We start from the raw sequence: 20,235 nt of genomic DNA, 5'->3' as shown, positions 1-20,235 counted from the left end.
AATCAAATCGAGTGATATATAACCAAGCAGGGATTATTTCAAAACTGCAAAACTGGATAAATGTTAGAAAATTAATCAATGTAGTCTACCAATATAACAGAATAAGAGAAGAACTATAAAGTCATTTCAGGACATGTAGAAAAAAAGCATTTGATAAAATTCATTACCATTTACAAAAAAATAGAAGGGAACTTCCTAAGCCTGACTGATGGTATCTATAAAAAACTTATAGCTAGCATTTAACTTGATGGTGAAACACTGCTTTCCCCCAAGACTGGGAACAAGTAAGATGCCTGCTCTCACCACCATTCAACATCTTCTGAGAGGCTCTAGCCAATGCAAAAGAAAAAATCAAAAGCATAAAGAGAGAAAGAAGTAAAACTATTCCTATTCATAGATGACATAATTATTTATGTAGAAAATCCCAAAGACATCACCAAACCTACCAGTGAATTTAGAAATATAATTTATATAATATAAAATATTTTTAAAAAATCAATTCTGAATACAGAAGCAAATACAGAAGCAAACAAGTGGAAAACAAAATTTAAAAAATAATCCCATGTATAATAATGTCAGAAAACATAAAATCCTTGGGAATGAATTTAACAAGTGTGTAAAGCCTCCACACTAAAAAACTATAAACATTGTTGGGAGAAATTTTTTAAAAACCTTAAAAAATGGAAAGGTATGTCTTTCTAAGCCATGAAAGTAAGACATACTTTCATGGCTTAGAAGTTTCAATATTATTAAGATTCAATTCTCCCTGAATTGATGCAAACCATAATGTTAGCAGGCATTTTTTAGAAATAAAAATTACTAGCCAATTCAACAATGTACATGCTAATGCAAAGGACCTAAAATAGCCCAAACAATCCTGCAACAAAAAATAAAGCTGGCGGCATTATACCACTTCACTTCAAGTCCTTCTGTACGTAAAGTAGAGTTATCTGGTATTGGCTGAGGATAGACAAAGCGATCAATGCAACAGAATAGAGCCCAGAAATAGTCCAACACTTACAGTCATTTAATTTTTTACAAAGATGCCAAAGGAATTCAATGGGAAAGAATCTTTTCAAAAAATGATGCTACAATTGTACATTCACATGGGGTGAGGGGAGGAGATGCTCAAACATTACATCAGACTACAAACAGAAATGAAATGAACAGATCATAGACTTAGAAGTAAAGCCAAAATTGTAAGACTTTAGAAGAAAACAAAGGGAAACATCTTCACAATTAGTGAGTAGACATTTCTTCAGCCAGACACAGAAAACAATAGTCATAAAAGGAAAAAACTAGTAAATGAGACTTCATCAAAATTAAAAATTTCTGCTCACCTTAGGCTGAAGAACCACAATCAAGTACATTAAAAATAAGCTTTCATACTCCTTATTGTGCTTAACTGCATTTACAGTTATCAACATAGATAAAAAGCTAAGAATGTCTGTTCCTGAAGTGAATGGAGTTTTGTTTGATTTTAAAACTTTTTGTTGAAGAATAATAAAGACAGAGGAAAGCACATGAACGTTAAGTGCACAGCTCAGTGAGTTTTCACATGTGAAACCCACATGACCAGACCCAGAGCAAAACCAAGAAACAGAATAGCATCCTGAAAGCTCCCCCTTGTCTCCCCTTCTGGTTCCTCCCTGCCCCTCTGAAGGTCATCCCTATCATGATGACCAACATCACTGACCATAGTTCAACAGATTTTAATTCTTTAAGACCGACTAGAACATAGAGAATAGTAGATGCTGCAGAACTGAAGTTAATGTACAGATATCTTGCCTCAAGATACAAGAGTATAAGAATTTTATCAATGAAATGAAATATAATTTCCAATACAGCATACCTTTGGTTTAGAATGCCCTCTATCTCATTCCTATTCTTCACTCATGGAGGTAATTCTTACATGTCCTCCAAAATCTGAAACCTTCCTTGATTCTCTAGTTTAGATACATATACCCTTTTCCCATTCTCTATTCCCTCCTACCATAGTTCTCGGCACACCATTCCTATTATTAGAAGAATTATAAGCCTTTCCTCATCAGTGTGCAAACACTTAAGGCCAGGGATCCTGACTTGCTCTATGTGTTCTATGTTTACTTCTTCTTGGTTTAGTTCCTGTCAACATGATACACAATAAATGACTCTTAGTTGAAAACCCAGTGGTATAGAATCTGTTAAACGAGTAATATTATTTAAACTAATACCTCCAGGTCACAACAGCCTATATCTGTGTAGACAGAAGGCTGAAAGCAATAAAAGTAAAGATTATGGGCTTTCCTGGTGGCACAGTGGTTGAGAATCTGCCTGCCAATGCAGGGGACACGGGTTCGAGCCCTGGTCTGGGAGGATCCCACATGCCAAGGAGCGACTAGGCCCGTGAGCCACAACTACTGAGCCTGTGCATCTGGAGCCTGTGCCCCGCAATAAGAGAGGCCACGACAGTGAAAGGCCTGCGCATTGCGATGAAGAGTGGCCCCTGCTTGCCGCAACTAGAGAAAGCCCTCGCACAGAAACGAAAGACCTGGGCTTCCCTGGTGGCGCAGTGGTTGAGAATCTGCCTGCCCATGCAGGGGGCGCGGGTTCAAGCCCTAGTCTGGGAAGATCCCACATGCCGCGGAGCAACTAGGCCCATGAGCCACAACTACTGAGCCTGCGCGTCTGGAGCCTGTGCTCTGCAACAAGAGAGGCCGCGATAGTGAGAGGCCCGCACACCGCGATGAAGAGTGGTCCCCGCTCGCCGCAACTAGAGAAAGCCCTCGCACAGAAACGAAGACCCAACACAGCCAAAAATAAATAAATACATAAATAAATTAAAAAAAAAAAAGACCCAACACAGCCAAAAATAAATTAATTAAAAAAAAAAGAAAATGTGATTTAAGAAAAAAAAAAAAAGTAAAGATTATTACAATATATATTCTAGAATGTTCTGATTAAAGACAGAAAAGGCAAGTTTGGACCCGTAGTTTCACAACAGTAAAAGCTGAAGTAAAGTCTCAGAGAATACTCACTTTAAATGTAAGAGTAATTATTTAATAATTATTAAATTATTAAATTATTCTTCATTAACATGAAGAATATTTTCCTTCAGAATCAAAATGAGATGCTAATTACCATATGGCAATGGTATGCCTCCAAAAAGGGGGGGGTATATAATTTTACTTATTCAAATGAACAGACAGATACAATGAAAATCAAATAACAATCTCATTTTAAGTTCATAAGTAATGACATTAATCTCATCTTATTAAAATAGAAATATTAATTTTATATGAATTAACATGTAACATAATAAAAAATTTTATTGCACTCGATGAAATAATAAGAATAACTGGACCCTTAACTATTTAGTGACATTTTTTGGAAAAATATATAGTTGTATAAACAACTGAGATTTACTTAACCCCAAATAAGTGAATTTGCATAGAAATTTTTGCTAGAACTACATGCCACCTTCACTTCTCTTTAAAAAACAAATATATTTTGCTATAGATAGTAGATACGAAAAATATTTCTCAACTTTCAATTAATGTGTATATGTGACAAATACAATCAGAGACCTATATAGGTGACACCCATAAGTCAGTTGATAATAATGATGATAAAAAGAGCTTCACTTACTGCTATTTCTCTACATGCCGACATAGAGATCCCGGTTCCTTCTATTTGTTTTAAAGCATAGTCTTTATCATCTTTCCTGTAAAAACAAAGTTATTTTAATATACAGATAAATCTAAATGTATGTGCATTTTTAATAAAATAAAATAAATATAAATATAAATCACATACACTTTGACACCTTTCACATATAATCACGTAATTTCATACGGGAGAAACTTTAGCTAATCTATTCCAATCCCATTACTTGATGAGGGAAGTTAGATTCCAAGGAATAAAAAGACTTGTCCAAGGCTCTATGGTTATTTGCAGAAGAGAAAGATTCAGAAATGAAGCTCCTGACTTCCAATAATAGGTTCTTTCTGCTCTAATATGTATACACTTCCTGTGTGTGTGTGTGTGTGTGTGTGTGTGTGTGTGTGTGTGTGTGCACATGCATATATAAAACTTGGTCTCTTAAAACCCATTCGGATATCGGGGTGTCAAAAAAATTACGAAATGAATGCATCATTCATAAAGTACAAAATGGTTATGATTTAAAACATGTTATATAGTTCATATCCCCAAATACCTTCAAAGGGATTCACTCGACATACGTTTACTGAGCACTTACTGTGTCTCCAGAACTGTGCTAAGTCCTGGGGATACAAGGGAATTCCTTCCTTTATGGAGCTTTCTGTGGCTACTGGTGGTGAGAGATAACTAACCCACCACAAGACAATATGATAACGCTGTGACAGAGCAAGTACGAACCGCAGAGCTACCCAAAAGTCACTCTTTTGCCTGGGGACCCAGGCAAAGCCTTCTCAGAGGAAATCCCATCTCACTGAGGCCCGAATGGCAGTCCTCAGACTTCCTGGGCTCAGGACCCTTTTACTCGCTTAGATGTCACCAAGGACCCTGAAGAGGTTCTGTTTGTTCTATCAATATTAACCCTCTTAGAATTGAAAAATGGGAACTCTTGAAAAACACAGCCTACAAAAGCACACATCCATTATCCACCAGAGCAATGGCATCATCACATGCCACGTCACCTTTGAGAAAAACCCACTGTACACCCGCGAGAATCAGTGTGAAGAAAGGCTTATAACACAGCACTGCTATGAAAACAGTGTTGACCTTGCAGACCCTCTGAAAGGATGCTGAGGACACCTAGAGCTTCCCAGATCACACTCTGAGAACTGTGCTGTGTGTGTGTGTGTGTGTGTGTGTAAGAGGGGAACAAAGTGTGAAGGCACATGAGGTGAGGGAAAAGCACTTGAAGAACATACATTAAACAACGGGAGATGAGGCTGGGGATATAGTTAGGAACCAGATCATAAACGTCTTTTTATACTTGAAGAACAAGAGGAGACACTCCGTTAACAATTTTTAAACAGGAGAATATCAATCCTCCTCTGCTTTGGCGGCCTTTTAAATGTTGGGGGGCAGTAAATAAAGACAGGAAGCCGAGAAACCAGCTAAGTCCACAGTGTCCAAACTACTCAGGTGGGAGATGCTGGCTGCTGCCGAGGGGACAGACTGGAGCGACGGAAGGCAGACCGGCAGCACAAAGGACAGAACCCTGGGGATGAGGAAGGAGATGGGATCGGACATAATGGCTCCTGCCCCAGGGAACAGGCCAGCACATCATCGTCCCCCGGAACAGGAAACACAGCAGGAGGAAAGGCCCGAGGGAACAGGAAGATGACGGCTCCGCTGTGTGCAGGCTGAGTCTGGTACCTGTGAGACAGCTACGTGGGGATGGCAAGCTGAATAAGCACGTCTAAAGCTCAAGAGAAAGCTGAAGATATCAGCATATACATACTGTCAACCAAGCCGGGAGAGTGCATGAGGGGAGACCAAAGAGCAGGACTGGTAAGGAAAAGATTTTCAAAAAAGGCAGAAGAGTAAACAGTATCCAAAGCTGCCGAGAAGTCTAGCAAGGTGAGCAGTGAGCAGTGTCCACTGGATTTAGCAGTGATGAAGTCACCAGGGGATACTGGACTAGGCAAAAACAGTCGCAGTGACGTACTGGCAGTCTATACTGCAGAAGGCTGGGGAATGAATGGGGCATAAGTCAACTGAGACAATAGAAGTAGGTAATTCTTTGAAGGTGATAAAATAAGGCAGCAGCTGGAGTAATACACAAGGTTAAAGAATTTTTTTTAAGATGTAAGAGACTTGATTATGTTAAGTACTGAAAGGAAGAACCCAGAGAAAAGGAGATGGGAGGGAAAAACGAGAAGAGCAAAGACTGAAATGCTGGGGAGAGATTAGATTCAGAGCGAGAAGGAGCAATGTGTCTTCCATTGTTAACAGGAAGACAAAGGAGGGAGGAAAGGATAGATACAGCTGCAAAGAAGTTGGTTCAGAGGCAAAAAGCCAGGGGAGTTCTCATTTTGATGGCTTTCATATTTTTCTGATGTTGGAAATGAGGTCAAATACTAAAAGTAAGGGCAGAGTGATAGAGCCGGAGTTCTGAAAAGAGTGAAGGTTTGACTGAACAGATGAGTAACTCCTTATAAAATCAATAAGTTTAATACTTTATCATTTTAAATTATCAATAAAGCTTACGTAACTTTATCTTTCCTTTTATAACATATTTACACCATATCCTTAGTTGTAAAAACAAATCACAATTACATTATTTTTCTGAAAAAAGATTTGTTTTACGACAATCAGATTTACAAGTACTTTCTAGTAAAGCACCATGGGCACACATTATATTAAAAATACACTAAGAATATCTGTACTTAATGTTCACCAAGTCTGAATGATTTCTGAAAGACTTAAAGGAGACATTAAAGATGGTGACACAAAAATAAAATGAAATTGGGATCAGAATAAATCTATTAGAGATTAGACAGTTCATGTGCATGGTACTGATTTAACCAGATGGTCAACCCAGGAGTGTAACAGGTTCTGTTATATCTACTGTTGAGGATAACTTCCTAGACTTGAGCCTTCTAAGGTGAGAGAGAGAGAGAGCGGTGGGGAAGCAAATAAATTAAACCAGAAACTAACTCACTCACCTCCTTGACAACAACCCCTGGACTTTCTCCTCGTTAAAGACAGCCATGTGAAAATTTCTTCAAAATGAGCTGAAAAATTCTAATCTGCAATCAGTTCTCTCCCCCATCCCAAGTAGTTACATGTTTTATATTTTATAAAAGTAAGTTATCAGAAAGGTAAAATAGGAGAACATAAAAAACTTTGAAAAGATGTGTGATTATCAAAAAGGCAACTGCCTCTTAAAAATCACCTAATAATAATTACCATCATAACATAATAGTGCTTTGTGGTTTACAGAGCACACTTATTTATCTAGCCATCCACACAACCCTTTTTTGTAAAAAGGCACCCTGGAGAGGAAAAAGATTCGTTCCCTACGTTCAGTCACGATCCAGTCGAAGTAGTCAGATTGTGTCAGTAATAACTGCAGTACGGTGCTCTATATAATAGTACTATAAACAGAGGGAATGATCAACTAACTATACCTTGAAGGGTTGAAGGAAGATGAAAGAAAGCTTCAGAAAGAGTCTACTTAAGCAGAGATTCTTAAGACTTAAGAAGTTTGTCAGGAAAGGAAGGAGGGGCTGGGAAAAGAAATCAGTAGTTGTATGAGGCATCCCAGGAAGTGGGAAAAGCATGTACAAAAATACAGAAGCACAGACAGGATCTGGCATGCTCAGAGAATAGCAAAGACGGGCAGCATCTTAAAATCATGGAAACACACGGACAGCCCTGAGGTCTGCCTACCTTAGAAACAGACAGAGGTAGGGTGGGAGGGGGACTTTTCAGGCCAGCTGTCTCCAAAGGGTGCAGAGTATGTATACTTCACTTCAAGGAGTGTACAGAACAAATGAGTATGACAAGAAAACATCACAATTAAAAATAAATAAACAAAGCTGAGAGCAAGTGTGTCATGTGAGAAGACCAAAAAGAAGAGGGCGCAGCCATGATGAACACTTGCCTTTAACAGATGGGAGGGGAAGTCAAAAATATAAAATGGCTATAAAGGAGTGGTTAAAAAAAAAATGAGTAGTGTTTTGGTAAAATAGAGTACTGAACACATATCAAACTTCACTCCCCTCCTAACACCCTACTAAAACTATGGCAAAGAAAAAATTTTAAAGACATAAACCCATAAGGATGAAAAATGAGAGAGAAGATAGCATAAAAATTTGGAAACTAGAATGTAAGTGGACAAACAGTAGAACAGTAGCTGATGACAAGGATCCAAGAAAATCAAATAAGAAGCTGATAGCGAAGAAAGCTGAGAACCAATTAGATTTGCAGAGCCAAATCCTCCAAAGCAGAGACTTGAGAGGACAAGATTCATCTGGAAGCAGAACTGGCTGGGCAGAAGATAAACTGAAGAGACAGCCTAGAAAACAGAGCAATAAAACAAAGTTAGAGAAATGTGAAATAAAAACAGGGAAATTAGAGAACCAGTCCATGAAATCCAACACACAAATAATTAGGAGTTTCAGAAAAAAAGAACAGAGAAAAGAGAGGAAGAAAACTTACAAACTAATTCAAGGAAACTCCCCAAACTGAAGGACAGGATTTGTAAACCTGAACGGTTCAGTGAGTTCCTATCACAAATGAATTAAAACAGATGCACATCAAGACAATATTTAGGCATTTAAGAAAAGTGGAGACAAGCAGTAGATTTTACAAGCTTCCAGTGAAGATGGGTAATGGGCCACTTAAAAAGGATCAATATTCTTCAGCCACGAGAAAGAAGGAAATCCTGCCATTTGTGGTAACATGGATCATGTGTAGACCTTGAAGGCATTATGCTAGGTGAGACAAGTCAGACAGAGAAGGACAAATACTGCATGCATATCACTTATATGTGCAGTCTCTCGTAAATACAGAAAGTAGAATAGTGGTTACCAGGGGCTGGGGGCTGGGGGACTGGGGAGATGTTGTTTAAGGGTAAAACTTGCAACCAGAAGATAAAAAATCCTGGAGCTCTAATCCTGGAGATCTACGCACAGCACAGTGATTATATACAATAATACCGTATTGTAAACTTTAAAGTTGCTAAGAGACTATATCTTAATTATTTCCATCACAGAAAAGAAATGATAATTATGTGACGTAATAATTCTGGTTAACATAATAATTTTCCAGAACTGTTCAACCTTATCACTGATGTAAACAACTATCTTCCCTTGTCAGATACTTAATCAGCTCTACATGCTCTCGGACTAGGTGTTTGGTTATTTTTGAAGCATCATTAGGGAAAGACTTGAACCCCCATGGAAATGACCTTGCCATATTCTGCAGTAAAACTCCTTGGATCCATAGCTCTCAATTACAACAACACAATACTTCCTCAAGTTACTGGAAGACTGTCCAGCCAGAGACCCCAAATTGAGGATTGCTAAGAATCATCCAGAAGATGGTCTTAGAATGAGAAAGCTTATACCCAAGACCTTTGGATCAAGCAGCATGAGAGAGAGAGCTTCCACCCCCAGGGCTCATGGAACAAAATCTAAATGGCCAGAATCAAAGATGGTCAGGCTTTAATCTGCATGCTTTCCCCACCTCCCCCCACCGCCAGCTCTTCCCTTCCTCTCTGCTGCTTTAAATTTCTGAATTGTTAACAGATACTTGTTATCTCTAACAATGATACCTATAATATTGCCCTTTGCATCCCCAGTCACTCCTTGTATGAGTCTCATACTTGGCTGCAATTTGCTCAGGATTTCACTAAAATATGCAAACAAGCCAACTGTTGAGATTGTAGCCACTTTCTTTTGGGTGCAATTCAGCTCACTCTAGTTCTTGGGCAATTACACTCAACTACTAAGCAACTCTTTATTTTGTTTTGTTTTGTTTTAATTTCGTTTTGGCTGCGTTGGGTCTTTGTTGCTGCGCGCAGGCTTTCTCTAGTTGTGGCAAGCAGGGGCTACTCTTCAGTGTGCGGGCTCTAGGTGTGCGGGCTTCAGTAGTTGTGGCCCGCGGGCTTCGGTAGTGTGGCTTGAAGGCTCTAGAGCACAGGCTCAGTAGTTGTGGTGCACGGGCTTAGTTGCTCCATGGCATGTGGGATCTTCCTGGACCAGGGCTCGAACCCACATCCCCTGCATTGGCAGGCAGATTCTTAACCACTGCACCACCAGAGAAGTCCATAAAATGGTAAACTAAAATAGTAAACAAGACAGACAGCCCCTCTGATGTCAAACCGAGGAAAGTTTCTGTCTACACCAAAACCACACTTGGGACCTTGGCTCTTGGCTTAGACGTAGACTACAAACTGTCCATAATCTCTCAGCATTTGTCAGTGTTCTAGAGCTCAAATGCGATCTCCAGAGTCTTATATGTGCACAGCCATTTTTGCTTCGCATGATTCAATAACTGACCTCACAACAACAAAAAGTATTCACAAAGAACTGACTTCAGTCCAACAGTAGATGAGATTCTCTGAAGTCTCCTGATCAACAGAATTCCAGCACAGAGAAGATCTGGATTTCACAGAACAACGTCCTTAATGGCTGAATCTGGCCAAAAAGAGGGACTGAGAAAGTGAAAATAAACCCCACTGAAAATCAGATTGTGATATCCCTAACAGATTAGTGGCAAGGCCAGTAGAAAAGGCAAACAGGAAATAAAGTTTTGCCCAAGGCCACACCAGAATGGCAAAATGACTAAAATGGCCCTTTTTTGAGTGATTACTGCTCTCTTACCAATGAGTCCCCAGCTCTGCTTCATTCCTCCTATCCCTGAACAGAATACTCAGGTACCCAATTACCAAACTGACCCCACCTCACAACAGTATCCAATGCAGAGCTGGTCTACGTCCCAGTCTTTCCTTAGAATCATTCAGCCCAAACCTACCTACAAAGCCCCACTTGCTCTGGTTCCCAGGTGTGCACTTGCCCTTGCTGCAGTAGGCAAGTAAACTTTCCTACAGGTGCATTCTGGTGGCCTGTAACATTCATGATGCCCAATTACCTTACATGAAGTCACAATGCATTAAAGCAAATTGAAACAACAGTCCCTTTAATTTACATCGGGTCAGCTCTCAGAGAACACATTCTAACTAGCCATGCTATACTTTGCTTAAAATTCCTTGCCGTAGTTAACACGTTTTGCTCTTTTGATCATTCTGACAAATGAAATCCACAAGTTAACTTTCTGGTTAATGACATAAGCTTATTTAAAAGATTATTAGACCTACTAATTCTTGATTTGGGGGCATTCCTGTGCTTGGCAAGGCTATAGCCCCTGAGATACACCAGTGAGCAAGACAGACCCAACAGGAGGTACTTTCAAGTCTCTTGGCAACTCCAGAGGCCAAGCTCCAAGAAGTTACAAAGCTTCTTGTAAACCTAGCTATGAATCTCTCTCCTCTGCATTATCTTGTGGGATTTAAGCTCAATTTGTTAGCTCTCATACTTCAAACACATCTTTACCTTGTTTGGAAAAAAAGCTATGCAGAGCTTAAAAAGTATTTCTAACCTTGGAAACTAGAAAGAAACTCCTGGTCCTTTCTGTCTGTTTAGTTACAAGATTACAGTAACATGATCAGATATCACTAAATGTAGGGGGTTTCCATCAAAGACAACTACCAACCTATCTTTCTTAGATCACCTTCCCAGTGTCATTTTTCTGAACATAACTCTACAAAGAGTAAAGTTATATAATCATGGCATCCTGACTTCAAGAACTATATTTTGACACTGGTCATATAATCATTCTTTTTCTCCTTAATATTCGTGCTAGAAGAAATGGGCCAACACTGAAAACAGAAATTAATGTGTAATATTTTCCTCCCTAATAACTGGTCTTTCCTGCTATTTCGCATATCTGCCTAATTTATTTCTACTTGGCCCCAAACATTTTCTTCTTAAAAGTAGCATTACAGGGCTTCCCTGGTGGCGCAGTGGTTGAGAATCTGCCTGCCAATGCAGGGGACACGGGTTCGAGCCCTGGTCTGGGAAGATCCCACATGCCGCGGAGCAACTGGGCCCGTGAGCCACAACTACTGAGCCTGCGCGTCTGGAGCCTCTGCTCCGCAACAGAGAGAGGCCGCGACAGTGAAGAGGCCCGCGCACCGCGATGAAGAGTGGCCCCCGCTCGCCGCAACTGGAGAAAGCCCTCGCACAGAAACGAAGACCCAACACAGCCATAAATAAATAAATTAATTAAAAAAAAAAAAAAAGTAGCATTACATCGGGCATGTGAATACACCTGAACATTTCTTAAATATTAACGTGTTGTACTCCAAGTATTATTGTGAATAAGTACTCAAGATTGATGTGCTATTAAGGTACCCTATAAATGTTTTTCCCTTAATCTACCTTTTAAATTCATAAGAATGGGAGCCTATTATAATGGAAGAAGAGAATGGGACAGAGTTTAGAGGATGAAAAATAAAGAAAAACGTAGGGCCTCGTACAGACTGACAATGCCAGGATGCCATGTATCGAGCAGTATTTTCAACTCAATTCTATGTACAAAAAACAGCAAAAACAATCAGTTAAATGGAACTATCACTACTCAAGTACAAAAATAAAACTTCATAAAATTACGGGGAAAAAATTATGGTGGGAGGACAGTTAAATTTGGCAAATGCCAAAGATATGTAAAGTTTATGAAAATTTCAACAGAATTACATAGATATTTGACAATGTTAAACGCAATAAAATTAAGATCTGATTAGATTAGACTTAAAAATCACACAACATCAGCACACACTAGTAGGATCAAGATTGGAGGCAAGAATGTTAATTAGGAAGCTATTGTCAATAATCCAAAAGTCAAATAACAAGTACCCAAACTATAAATTTTGCTATTTTCAATACATAAGTAAACAGGAGTGGAATTAAAGAGTGATAAACTCAAGCCAGCTGCCTAAGAACAACCCCAGATACAGGTGCTGGGCTTCACAGGCAAGAAGAAACCTGTCTCTTTCTCCCATTTCCTTCCAGCCCCGCCCCGCCTCAATCACACATAACGTAAAATTGGCCAGGGACTCACTGTAACTAGCTAAGGATGTAACATCTCACCAGAAACGAGATGGCCGCACAGAGTTAGAAAAGATGCAGCATATCGCCAAGTGGGCAGGGTTGGGGGGGCATTGGCCGCCAGCCGGGGTCGAGTCGGATTGGAGAAGCTTAAGTCTTGCAGCAATATCAATAGTAATCTTTTATATTTGGCACTTTCATACCATCCTGCAAAAAAATCGCTCTACTAGTAGATTTATAAGCCCTGTGTTCTCCTAATTCTGGGAGCAAGGTCACCTGTGGGGAGGAAGCAGAGACATTTCCCAGGAGTGGGAAGCATACCTCTGCCTCCAACTTCCCCAAATACCAGAAAGCCTATTTCTCCACAAGTGGATATTCAACAAATGTGACTTCCGGACAGGGAGACAAGGAGTGGGACTCCCAGGAGATGATGACAATGTGTAACAAGCACTTTCCACATACCAAGTACTATACTAAGCACTTAAGATAAACGCATGTTAAAGGCAAAAATATGTGTTTTGCATGTATGTAGTTATATATAGAGAGGATGCATACATGCTTTCTGTATAAATAGTTATGCACGTACATAAATATATTTAAAATACATGTGTAAATGTGTGCACATGTATACATATATACATGTATACAGATATACATGTATACTTACACATATATACAGAGATATATACAGATATACAGCCAAATATACATGTGTGTATATGTATACACAGAGGAAGAGGAAGAAGAAAATAATTTTTTAGTATAGTTAAGTTACTAACTGGCCATAGTACTATTTTAACTCAAATAGACATGAGAATAATTATACAGGTGTTTCATGAAGAAAAAATGTACCATGGTTATTATATAGTTTACATAGCTATGACAGATTGTCCTTTATACAGCAAGAGTTGTGTTTAATAATGACTCACAACAACTTACAATCATTATCCTATCTTACGTACGAGGACAGAGAATCCAAAGTCACAAGGCTAGACAGCAGCAAACCTGGACCTCAAACACAGGCAGTCATTCCAGAAAACATCTCCCCACAAGGCTGCATCAGTTTGTTCTGAAAGTGTGGCTACCAACTCGTTTACAAATTGCTTCCATGTAAAATACTCTCAGGCAGCGTCACCACGGTGCAAATGGGTTACATGTGAATGAACACACCTCCTCTATCCACATGAGCTAAGAAAGACTGTTTTGCTTGTCATTAAAACACACACACACACACACACACACACACACACACACACACACTCTCTCTCTCTCTCTCTCTCTCTCTCTCTCTCTCAAACTCTGCTCCTGTCAGTGTCTACCTAACAACTTATCTGGCAATAAGCGGATATAAGCTATCAAAAACTTTTCATTTAAAGCTGTTGTCATATATTCTATGAACAACAAAAAAATACGTCTGATACCTTAAAACAAAAGACCACCTGAACGTTCAAGTTTTATTTGTAGCATTCACATATCTATAATCTTTCAATTGTATAAAACTGAAAGAGAGCAAAGAGGTGAAAAAATTTTAATTGTGTTTAAAACCTATGATTTAACAAATTAACATTCTGAGTGGTTTGAAGCCAAGAGAAAAGGCACAATAAGACTACAGGAAAGGAGGGAAGTACCCATAATTATCAGAACTAGACTAATCCCAAAAGGTAAAGGTAGTGGGAAAACTTAATTTCCCACTTGGAAAAAAAAAACCCAGCTTGAAGCTTTTCACCATTGAGTATGATGTTAGCTGTGGGCTTGTTATATATGACTTTTATTATTTTGAGGTACTTTCCCTCTATGCCCACTTTGTTGAGAGTTTTTATCATGAAAAAAAGGCTATATTTTGTCTAATGCTTTTTCTGCATCTATTAAGATGATCATATGATTTTTATCTTTCATTCTATTAACGTGGTGTATCACACTTACTGATTTGCGTATGATGAAGCATCTTTGCATGCCAGGGATATATTCCATTTGATCATGATGCATAAACCTTTTAATGTAATGCTGACTTGGGTTTGCAAATATTTTGTTGAAAATTTCTGCATCTATATTCATCAAATATTGAACTGTAGTTTTCCTTTCTTGTAGTGCCCTTATCTGGCTTTAGTACCAGGGTATGTTGGCCTCAAAAAATATATTTAGCACTGATCCTCTCCTCTTCCATTTTTTGAAAGAGTTTGAGAAGAACTGGTGTTAATTCTTCTTTACATGTTTAGCAGAATTCCATAAGGAAACCACCTTGTCCTGGGCTTTTCTTTGTTGGGAGGTTTTCAATTACCGATTCAATCTCCTTACTCGTTTTGGTCTCTTCAGATTTTCTATTTCTTCATGATTCAGTCTTGGTAGGTTGTATGTTTCTAAGAATTCGTCCATTCTTCTAAGTTATCCAATTTGTTGGCTTATAATTGTTCATAGTAGTCTCGTATGATCCTTTGTATTTCCGTGGTACTGTTTGTAATATCTCCTCTTTCATTTCTGACATTATTTGAATAATCCTGTCTCTTTTTTTTCTTAGTCTAGCTAACGATTTGTCAGTTTTGTTTATCTTTAAAAAACAGCTCTTAGTTTCATTGACCTTTTCTATCATCTTTCTAGTCTCTATTTCATTTATTTCTGCATTGATCTTTGGTATTTCCTTCTTTATGTCAACTTTGGGCTTAGTTTGTTCTTTTTCTAGTTCCTGGAGGTGTAAAGTGAAGTTGTTTATTTCAGATCTTTCTTGTTTCTTACTGTAGGTATGTATCACTATAAACTTCCTTCATAGAGCTGTTTTTAATACATCCCATAAGTTTTGATATGTTGTATTTCCAGTTTTGTTTGTTTCAACGTATTTTCTTATCTCCTTTTCAGTTTCTTCTTTGACCCACTGGTTATTCAAGAGTGTGTTAATTTCCACATTCTGTGAATTCTGCAGGTTTCTTCCCATTACTGATTTCTAGTTTCATACCACTGTGGTCAGAAAAGTCAGGTGATATGATTTCAATCTTCCTAAATTTGCTAAAACCTTTTTTTTTTTTTTTGTAGTGAAGCAAGTGTTTATTAGGAGGAAAAAGAGTACAATACGTGTGGATAGACACACAGGCAGGTTCAGAGAGGGAGTCACGCCCTCGTGGTAGTTGCTAATACCTGTTTTGTAGCTTAACATATGATTTATCCTGGAGAATGTCCCATGTGTGCTTGAGAAGAATGTATATTCTGCTGCTGTTTGATGGAATGTTATATATATATATATATATATATGTCTGTTAGATCCATTTGGTCTAAAGCGTGGTTCAAGTCCAATCTTTCCTTACTGATTTCTGCCTGGATGACCTAGTCATTGCTGAAGGTGGGTTACTGAAGTCCCTTACCATATTGTATCATATTTCCCCCTTTGTATCTGTTAGTTTACACTTAATATATTTGGGTGCTCCAATGGTGGGGGGTATATATTTATGACTGTATATATTATATTGTTATATTATTCTCTTGGTGAAATAATCCCTTTATCATTGGCTTTTAAAGAATCTCTTGCTACAGGTTTCGAGTTAAAGTCTGTCTTATCTGACATAAGTATAGCTACTCCTGCTCTCTTTTGGTTTCCACTTGCATGGAGTATCTTTTTCCATCCTTTCACTTTGAGCCTATGTGTGTCCCTTGACACTAAAGGGAGTTTCTTATAGGTAACATATAGTTGGGTCTTGTTTTTTAATTTATTCAGTTACTCTATGTCTTTTGATTGGAGATTTTAACCCATTCACAATTAGAGTAATTATTGATAGATAAGGACTCACTAATGTCACCTTAATAACTGTTTTCTGGCTTATTGGTAATTCCCATATTCCTTTCAACCTCTCTTGCTGACTTCCTGAATGAATCAATGATTTTCTGCAGTGGCATGTGTTGATTCCCTTCTCTTTACCTTTTGTGTATCAACTGTAGGTTTTTGCTTTGTGGTTAACATGAGGATTATAACAAAGATCTTAGAGATATAACTGTCTACTTTATGCTGATAACTTCAATTGCATACAAATTGAAAGTAATATGCCCACATCTATGAAAGGTAAGAAGGATCAAAACAAGATGAGCACAGAAGCACCAGAGCATACAAAGAGGGTTAGAGGTTAGAAAGGAGAAGGGACACCTTCAGGGAAAAGTGACAAATACTTGCTGTCACAGGGCCTGGCACAGCATATATGCAGTTGACACTGTTGGTTACTTACCCAGTATCCATTCCTCCTGATTCCTTCTTACAGAATGCTGTTTTGTTCAGGTTTATTTACTTTTCCTTAATGTAACTATGTGCCTCAAAAGAAGATGGGCCCTGGGGATTCCGCGCTAGCGCAGTGGTTAAGAATCCGCCTGCCAATGCAAGGGACACGGGTTTGATCCCTGGTCCGGGAAGATTACACATGCCGCAGAGCAACTAAACCCGTGTGCCACAACTACTGAGCCTGCGCTCTAGAGCCCGTGTGCCACAGCTACTGAAGCCCACGCGCCTAGATCCCGTGCTCCGCAACAAGAGAAACCACCGCAATGAGAAGCCCGCGCACCGCCAAGAAGAGCAGCCCCCGCTCGCCGCAACTAGAAAAAGGCCCGTGCACAGCACCGAAGACCCAACGCAGCCAAAAACAACTAAATAAAACATTTTTTTTAAAAAAAGGAGGAAGACAGGTTTGGTGCACTATATTAAAAAAAAAAAAAAAAAAAAGATGAGCCCTCCCTAGCCCCCAGGTGGGCCAGAATGGTCCAAAAGTAATTTTACTTCCCTTGCCTATGATTAGTTCAGAGACAGGCTATGAACCAATTCTGGCCAATGAGTCATGTGAAGACTGCTGGGCGGCTTCCCTGAGAGGGAGGGGCGGGGGCGTGACTTGATCATCAGAGAGCCTCTGGAAGAGAGACTCTCTCTCTTAGGAAGCAGAGCCCCACGTGCCTGTGGTAACTATTTTACCTGCATGAGAGGATCTGCCTCAGGACGAAGCTAATGCTGAAGACGACAGGACAGAGAGGGAAGGAGCCTGGCATCTCAATGACAACAATGAGGTGCTGCGTCTGGAGAACAGTGGCTGGAGGCTGCCTTAAATCCTGATTTAAGGGTTTTGTAAGACATCGAAACTTCCATACTTAAAAATCATTTTGAGATAGAATTTTCTATTATTTGAAGCCAAATGCATTGTAATAGAAGAAAGGGCAAAGAGGAGAACAAGAACAGAAAGCCACGGTAAAGAACAAAGAAAATGTGAGGTAGCTCTTTAACAAGGTCTAAGGTGAAAAGAAGGCAGGATGAGAAAATCTCTGCTGGGTGGCCCCCTTTTTTCCAATAAAACATAGATAGAAAGTCTGTTTTCACTTATTCAACTGTTTTAATGCATATCTATTATTTGCTAGATCTTATTCCAGATGTTAACATCAGCAGTCCACAAGGCACCAGGTTCCCTGAGGCAAGAAGGAGCTGGGTGCTTAGGAGGGGCTGAAACATGTCACGAACAGGGAAGGGAATGATGAGAGGTGACACTGGAGGTGAAGCCCAATCACCCAGGACTGGGAGGGCCTGTGAAAGATTGTGAGTCATCACAAAATGCAATGAGAAGCCAATGAAGAGACATGATCAAAGTGACATTTTAAGAAGATCACACCAGCTGTTATGTGGGGAAAACTGAAAATGAGGGAAATATGATGGAGAGAACAGGTTAAAAATCTATGGCTCACAAATACTGTAAGTCCACTTACATGAGGTACTAGAGACAAAAAATGAAACGGTGGTCTTCAGGGGCTGGGGGAGGGAGAATGGGGCCTTAGTGCTTAATGGGGACAGAGTTTCAGCTTTTGCAAGATGAAAAGAATTCTTTGGACAGACACAGGGTAAGTACCATTCAATACCCTTTACATGAAGTTTAAACACATGCACAGCATTACTTAACATACATATGGTATGGAAGGATAAAGGCATTCATAGCAATTTTAACAGCAGCATGTTGGTTACTTCTAGGGTGAGAGATGAAAATTTGATCAGGGAGGGTGTATTAGCTTCTTATTGCTGCTCTAACAAGTTACTGCAAACTTGGCTTAAAATAACACAAATGTATTATATTACAGAGCAGTAGGTTGGAAGTCCAACACGAGTCTCAGTGAGCTAAGATGAAGACTGCCAGCAGGCTGCACTCTTTTTTGGAGGCCCTGGGTGAGAATCAGTTTCCTGCCCTTTCCAACTTATAGAGGCAACCACCACATTCCTTTGCTCATGGGCTTCTTCCTCCATCTTCAAAGCAAGAAACAATGGGTGAAGTCCTTCTCATATCACGCCACTCTGACCTGGCTTCCGCTGTCACATCTCTTCTCTCTAACACTTCTATTTCCCTCTTCCACTTTTAAGGATCCTTGTGATTACACTGGGCCCACTCAGTTAATCCAGAATAATCTTCCTATTTTAAGGTCAACTGATAAGAAACCTTAATGCCATCTGCAAATTTAATTTCCCTCTGCCAGTTAACTGAACATATTCAAAGGCTCTGGGGCTTAGGACATGGACATCTTCTGTGGGGGTAAGCATTACTCTCCCTCCCACAAAGGGCGCACAAGGAGCTTTAATTTTCTAATGTTTTATTCCTTAAGTAGAAAAATAAAGGTGTTCATTATGTTTTTTATTATGTCTCTTTATATGCCTCAAATATGTTTAAAGGCTTCTGATGTGAGGTTTTCTTTCAAGACAAATTTTTCAAACTTTCATAGAGCCTTAAAATTTTAATGAGATCACTCAGGAGCAGTAAGGGGAAAAGAGAAGGAAGTACAGAAGAATCAAGGCCTTGGCCCTGCTTCAACCTAAACAGATCCTCTTTTTATTGCCTTTTACTTTTCTACAAAACATTTCATTTGAAAAGAAAAAAAAAAGGATTCCAATTATTCAAACAAACAAATAAAAAGAGAATATCACTGGCCTGAGACTGTAAGAAAAACTATAATAAAATAAAAGCAATTTATATGGTACAAAAAGTAGATAATTAACAAGCTAACTCAGGATTTAATGATAGCCAAAGAGATATGTTTAGCTCTACAAAGAGGCTATTGAGGAGCTGAGTGATGCCTCTGATAGCCCTGCACGACTAAGGAGATAAAACTTACAGTCCAAGGACCACTAAAGCCAAGGAGAAAGAAGGAAAGGGTGTCAAGGAGTGCCCATGCACTTTTGATCGAAACCCTAAAGAGCAGTACTCTAAGAAACAAGAAGTATACTGACTCCCATGAGGACTGCAGCTCAGCTTCAAATATCAAAGCTTGAAAACAGATTAATGTAGTCCCAGATTGCTAGCTCCTTCAAGCACCAGATAAAGGTGCTCATTGTTAGAAGATACTGTCTCCTAGGTATAAAGTTATTTCGACAGAAAAGTTTCAAACACAATGTCTAAAACACAATTAAAAATAACCAAGCACACGAGGAGACAAAACAACTAGCAGAAACTGCAAACAATAGAAATAGACTCGTAAGGGCTAACTAAGCATACAATATTCAAGATGATAAACCACTGAGAATTCTGACAGAGTCTCAAAATGCCCAAGAAAAGTACACAACAGATTTTTGAGGAAAAAAAAAAATTCTAAAACTGAAAAAAATCACTGCATTTAATAATACAATGGATGAACTTAAAAACAGAAGAAGTACAGCAGAAGG

At 39.1% G+C, this 20,235-nt stretch overlaps 1 protein-coding gene across 4 annotated transcripts in view; it reads right to left on the bottom strand.

The window, feature by feature from the left end:
* Positions 1 to 20,235, bottom strand: part of CDK8 (cyclin dependent kinase 8) — a 98,885-nt gene that overhangs the window by 49,726 nt on the left and 28,924 nt on the right. For 3 of the 4 annotated variants that reach the window (XM_068526807.1, XM_068526805.1, XM_068526806.1), the window contains exon 2: positions 3,628 to 3,703. The exons of the other annotated variant lie outside the window; for it this stretch is intronic. In XM_068526807.1, coding sequence (XP_068382908.1) covers positions 3,628 to 3,703 — 76 coding nt within the window. The remainder of the gene's footprint in view (positions 1 to 3,627; positions 3,704 to 20,235) is intronic. 4 annotated transcript variants of the gene reach the window in all.

Source organism: Eschrichtius robustus, chromosome 18 (assembly GCF_028021215.1).
Source record: "Eschrichtius robustus isolate mEscRob2 chromosome 18, mEscRob2.pri, whole genome shotgun sequence".
Classification (NCBI taxonomy): Eukaryota; Metazoa; Chordata; class Mammalia; order Artiodactyla; family Eschrichtiidae; genus Eschrichtius; species Eschrichtius robustus.
This window is presented reverse-complemented; position numbering and strand designations above follow the sequence as displayed.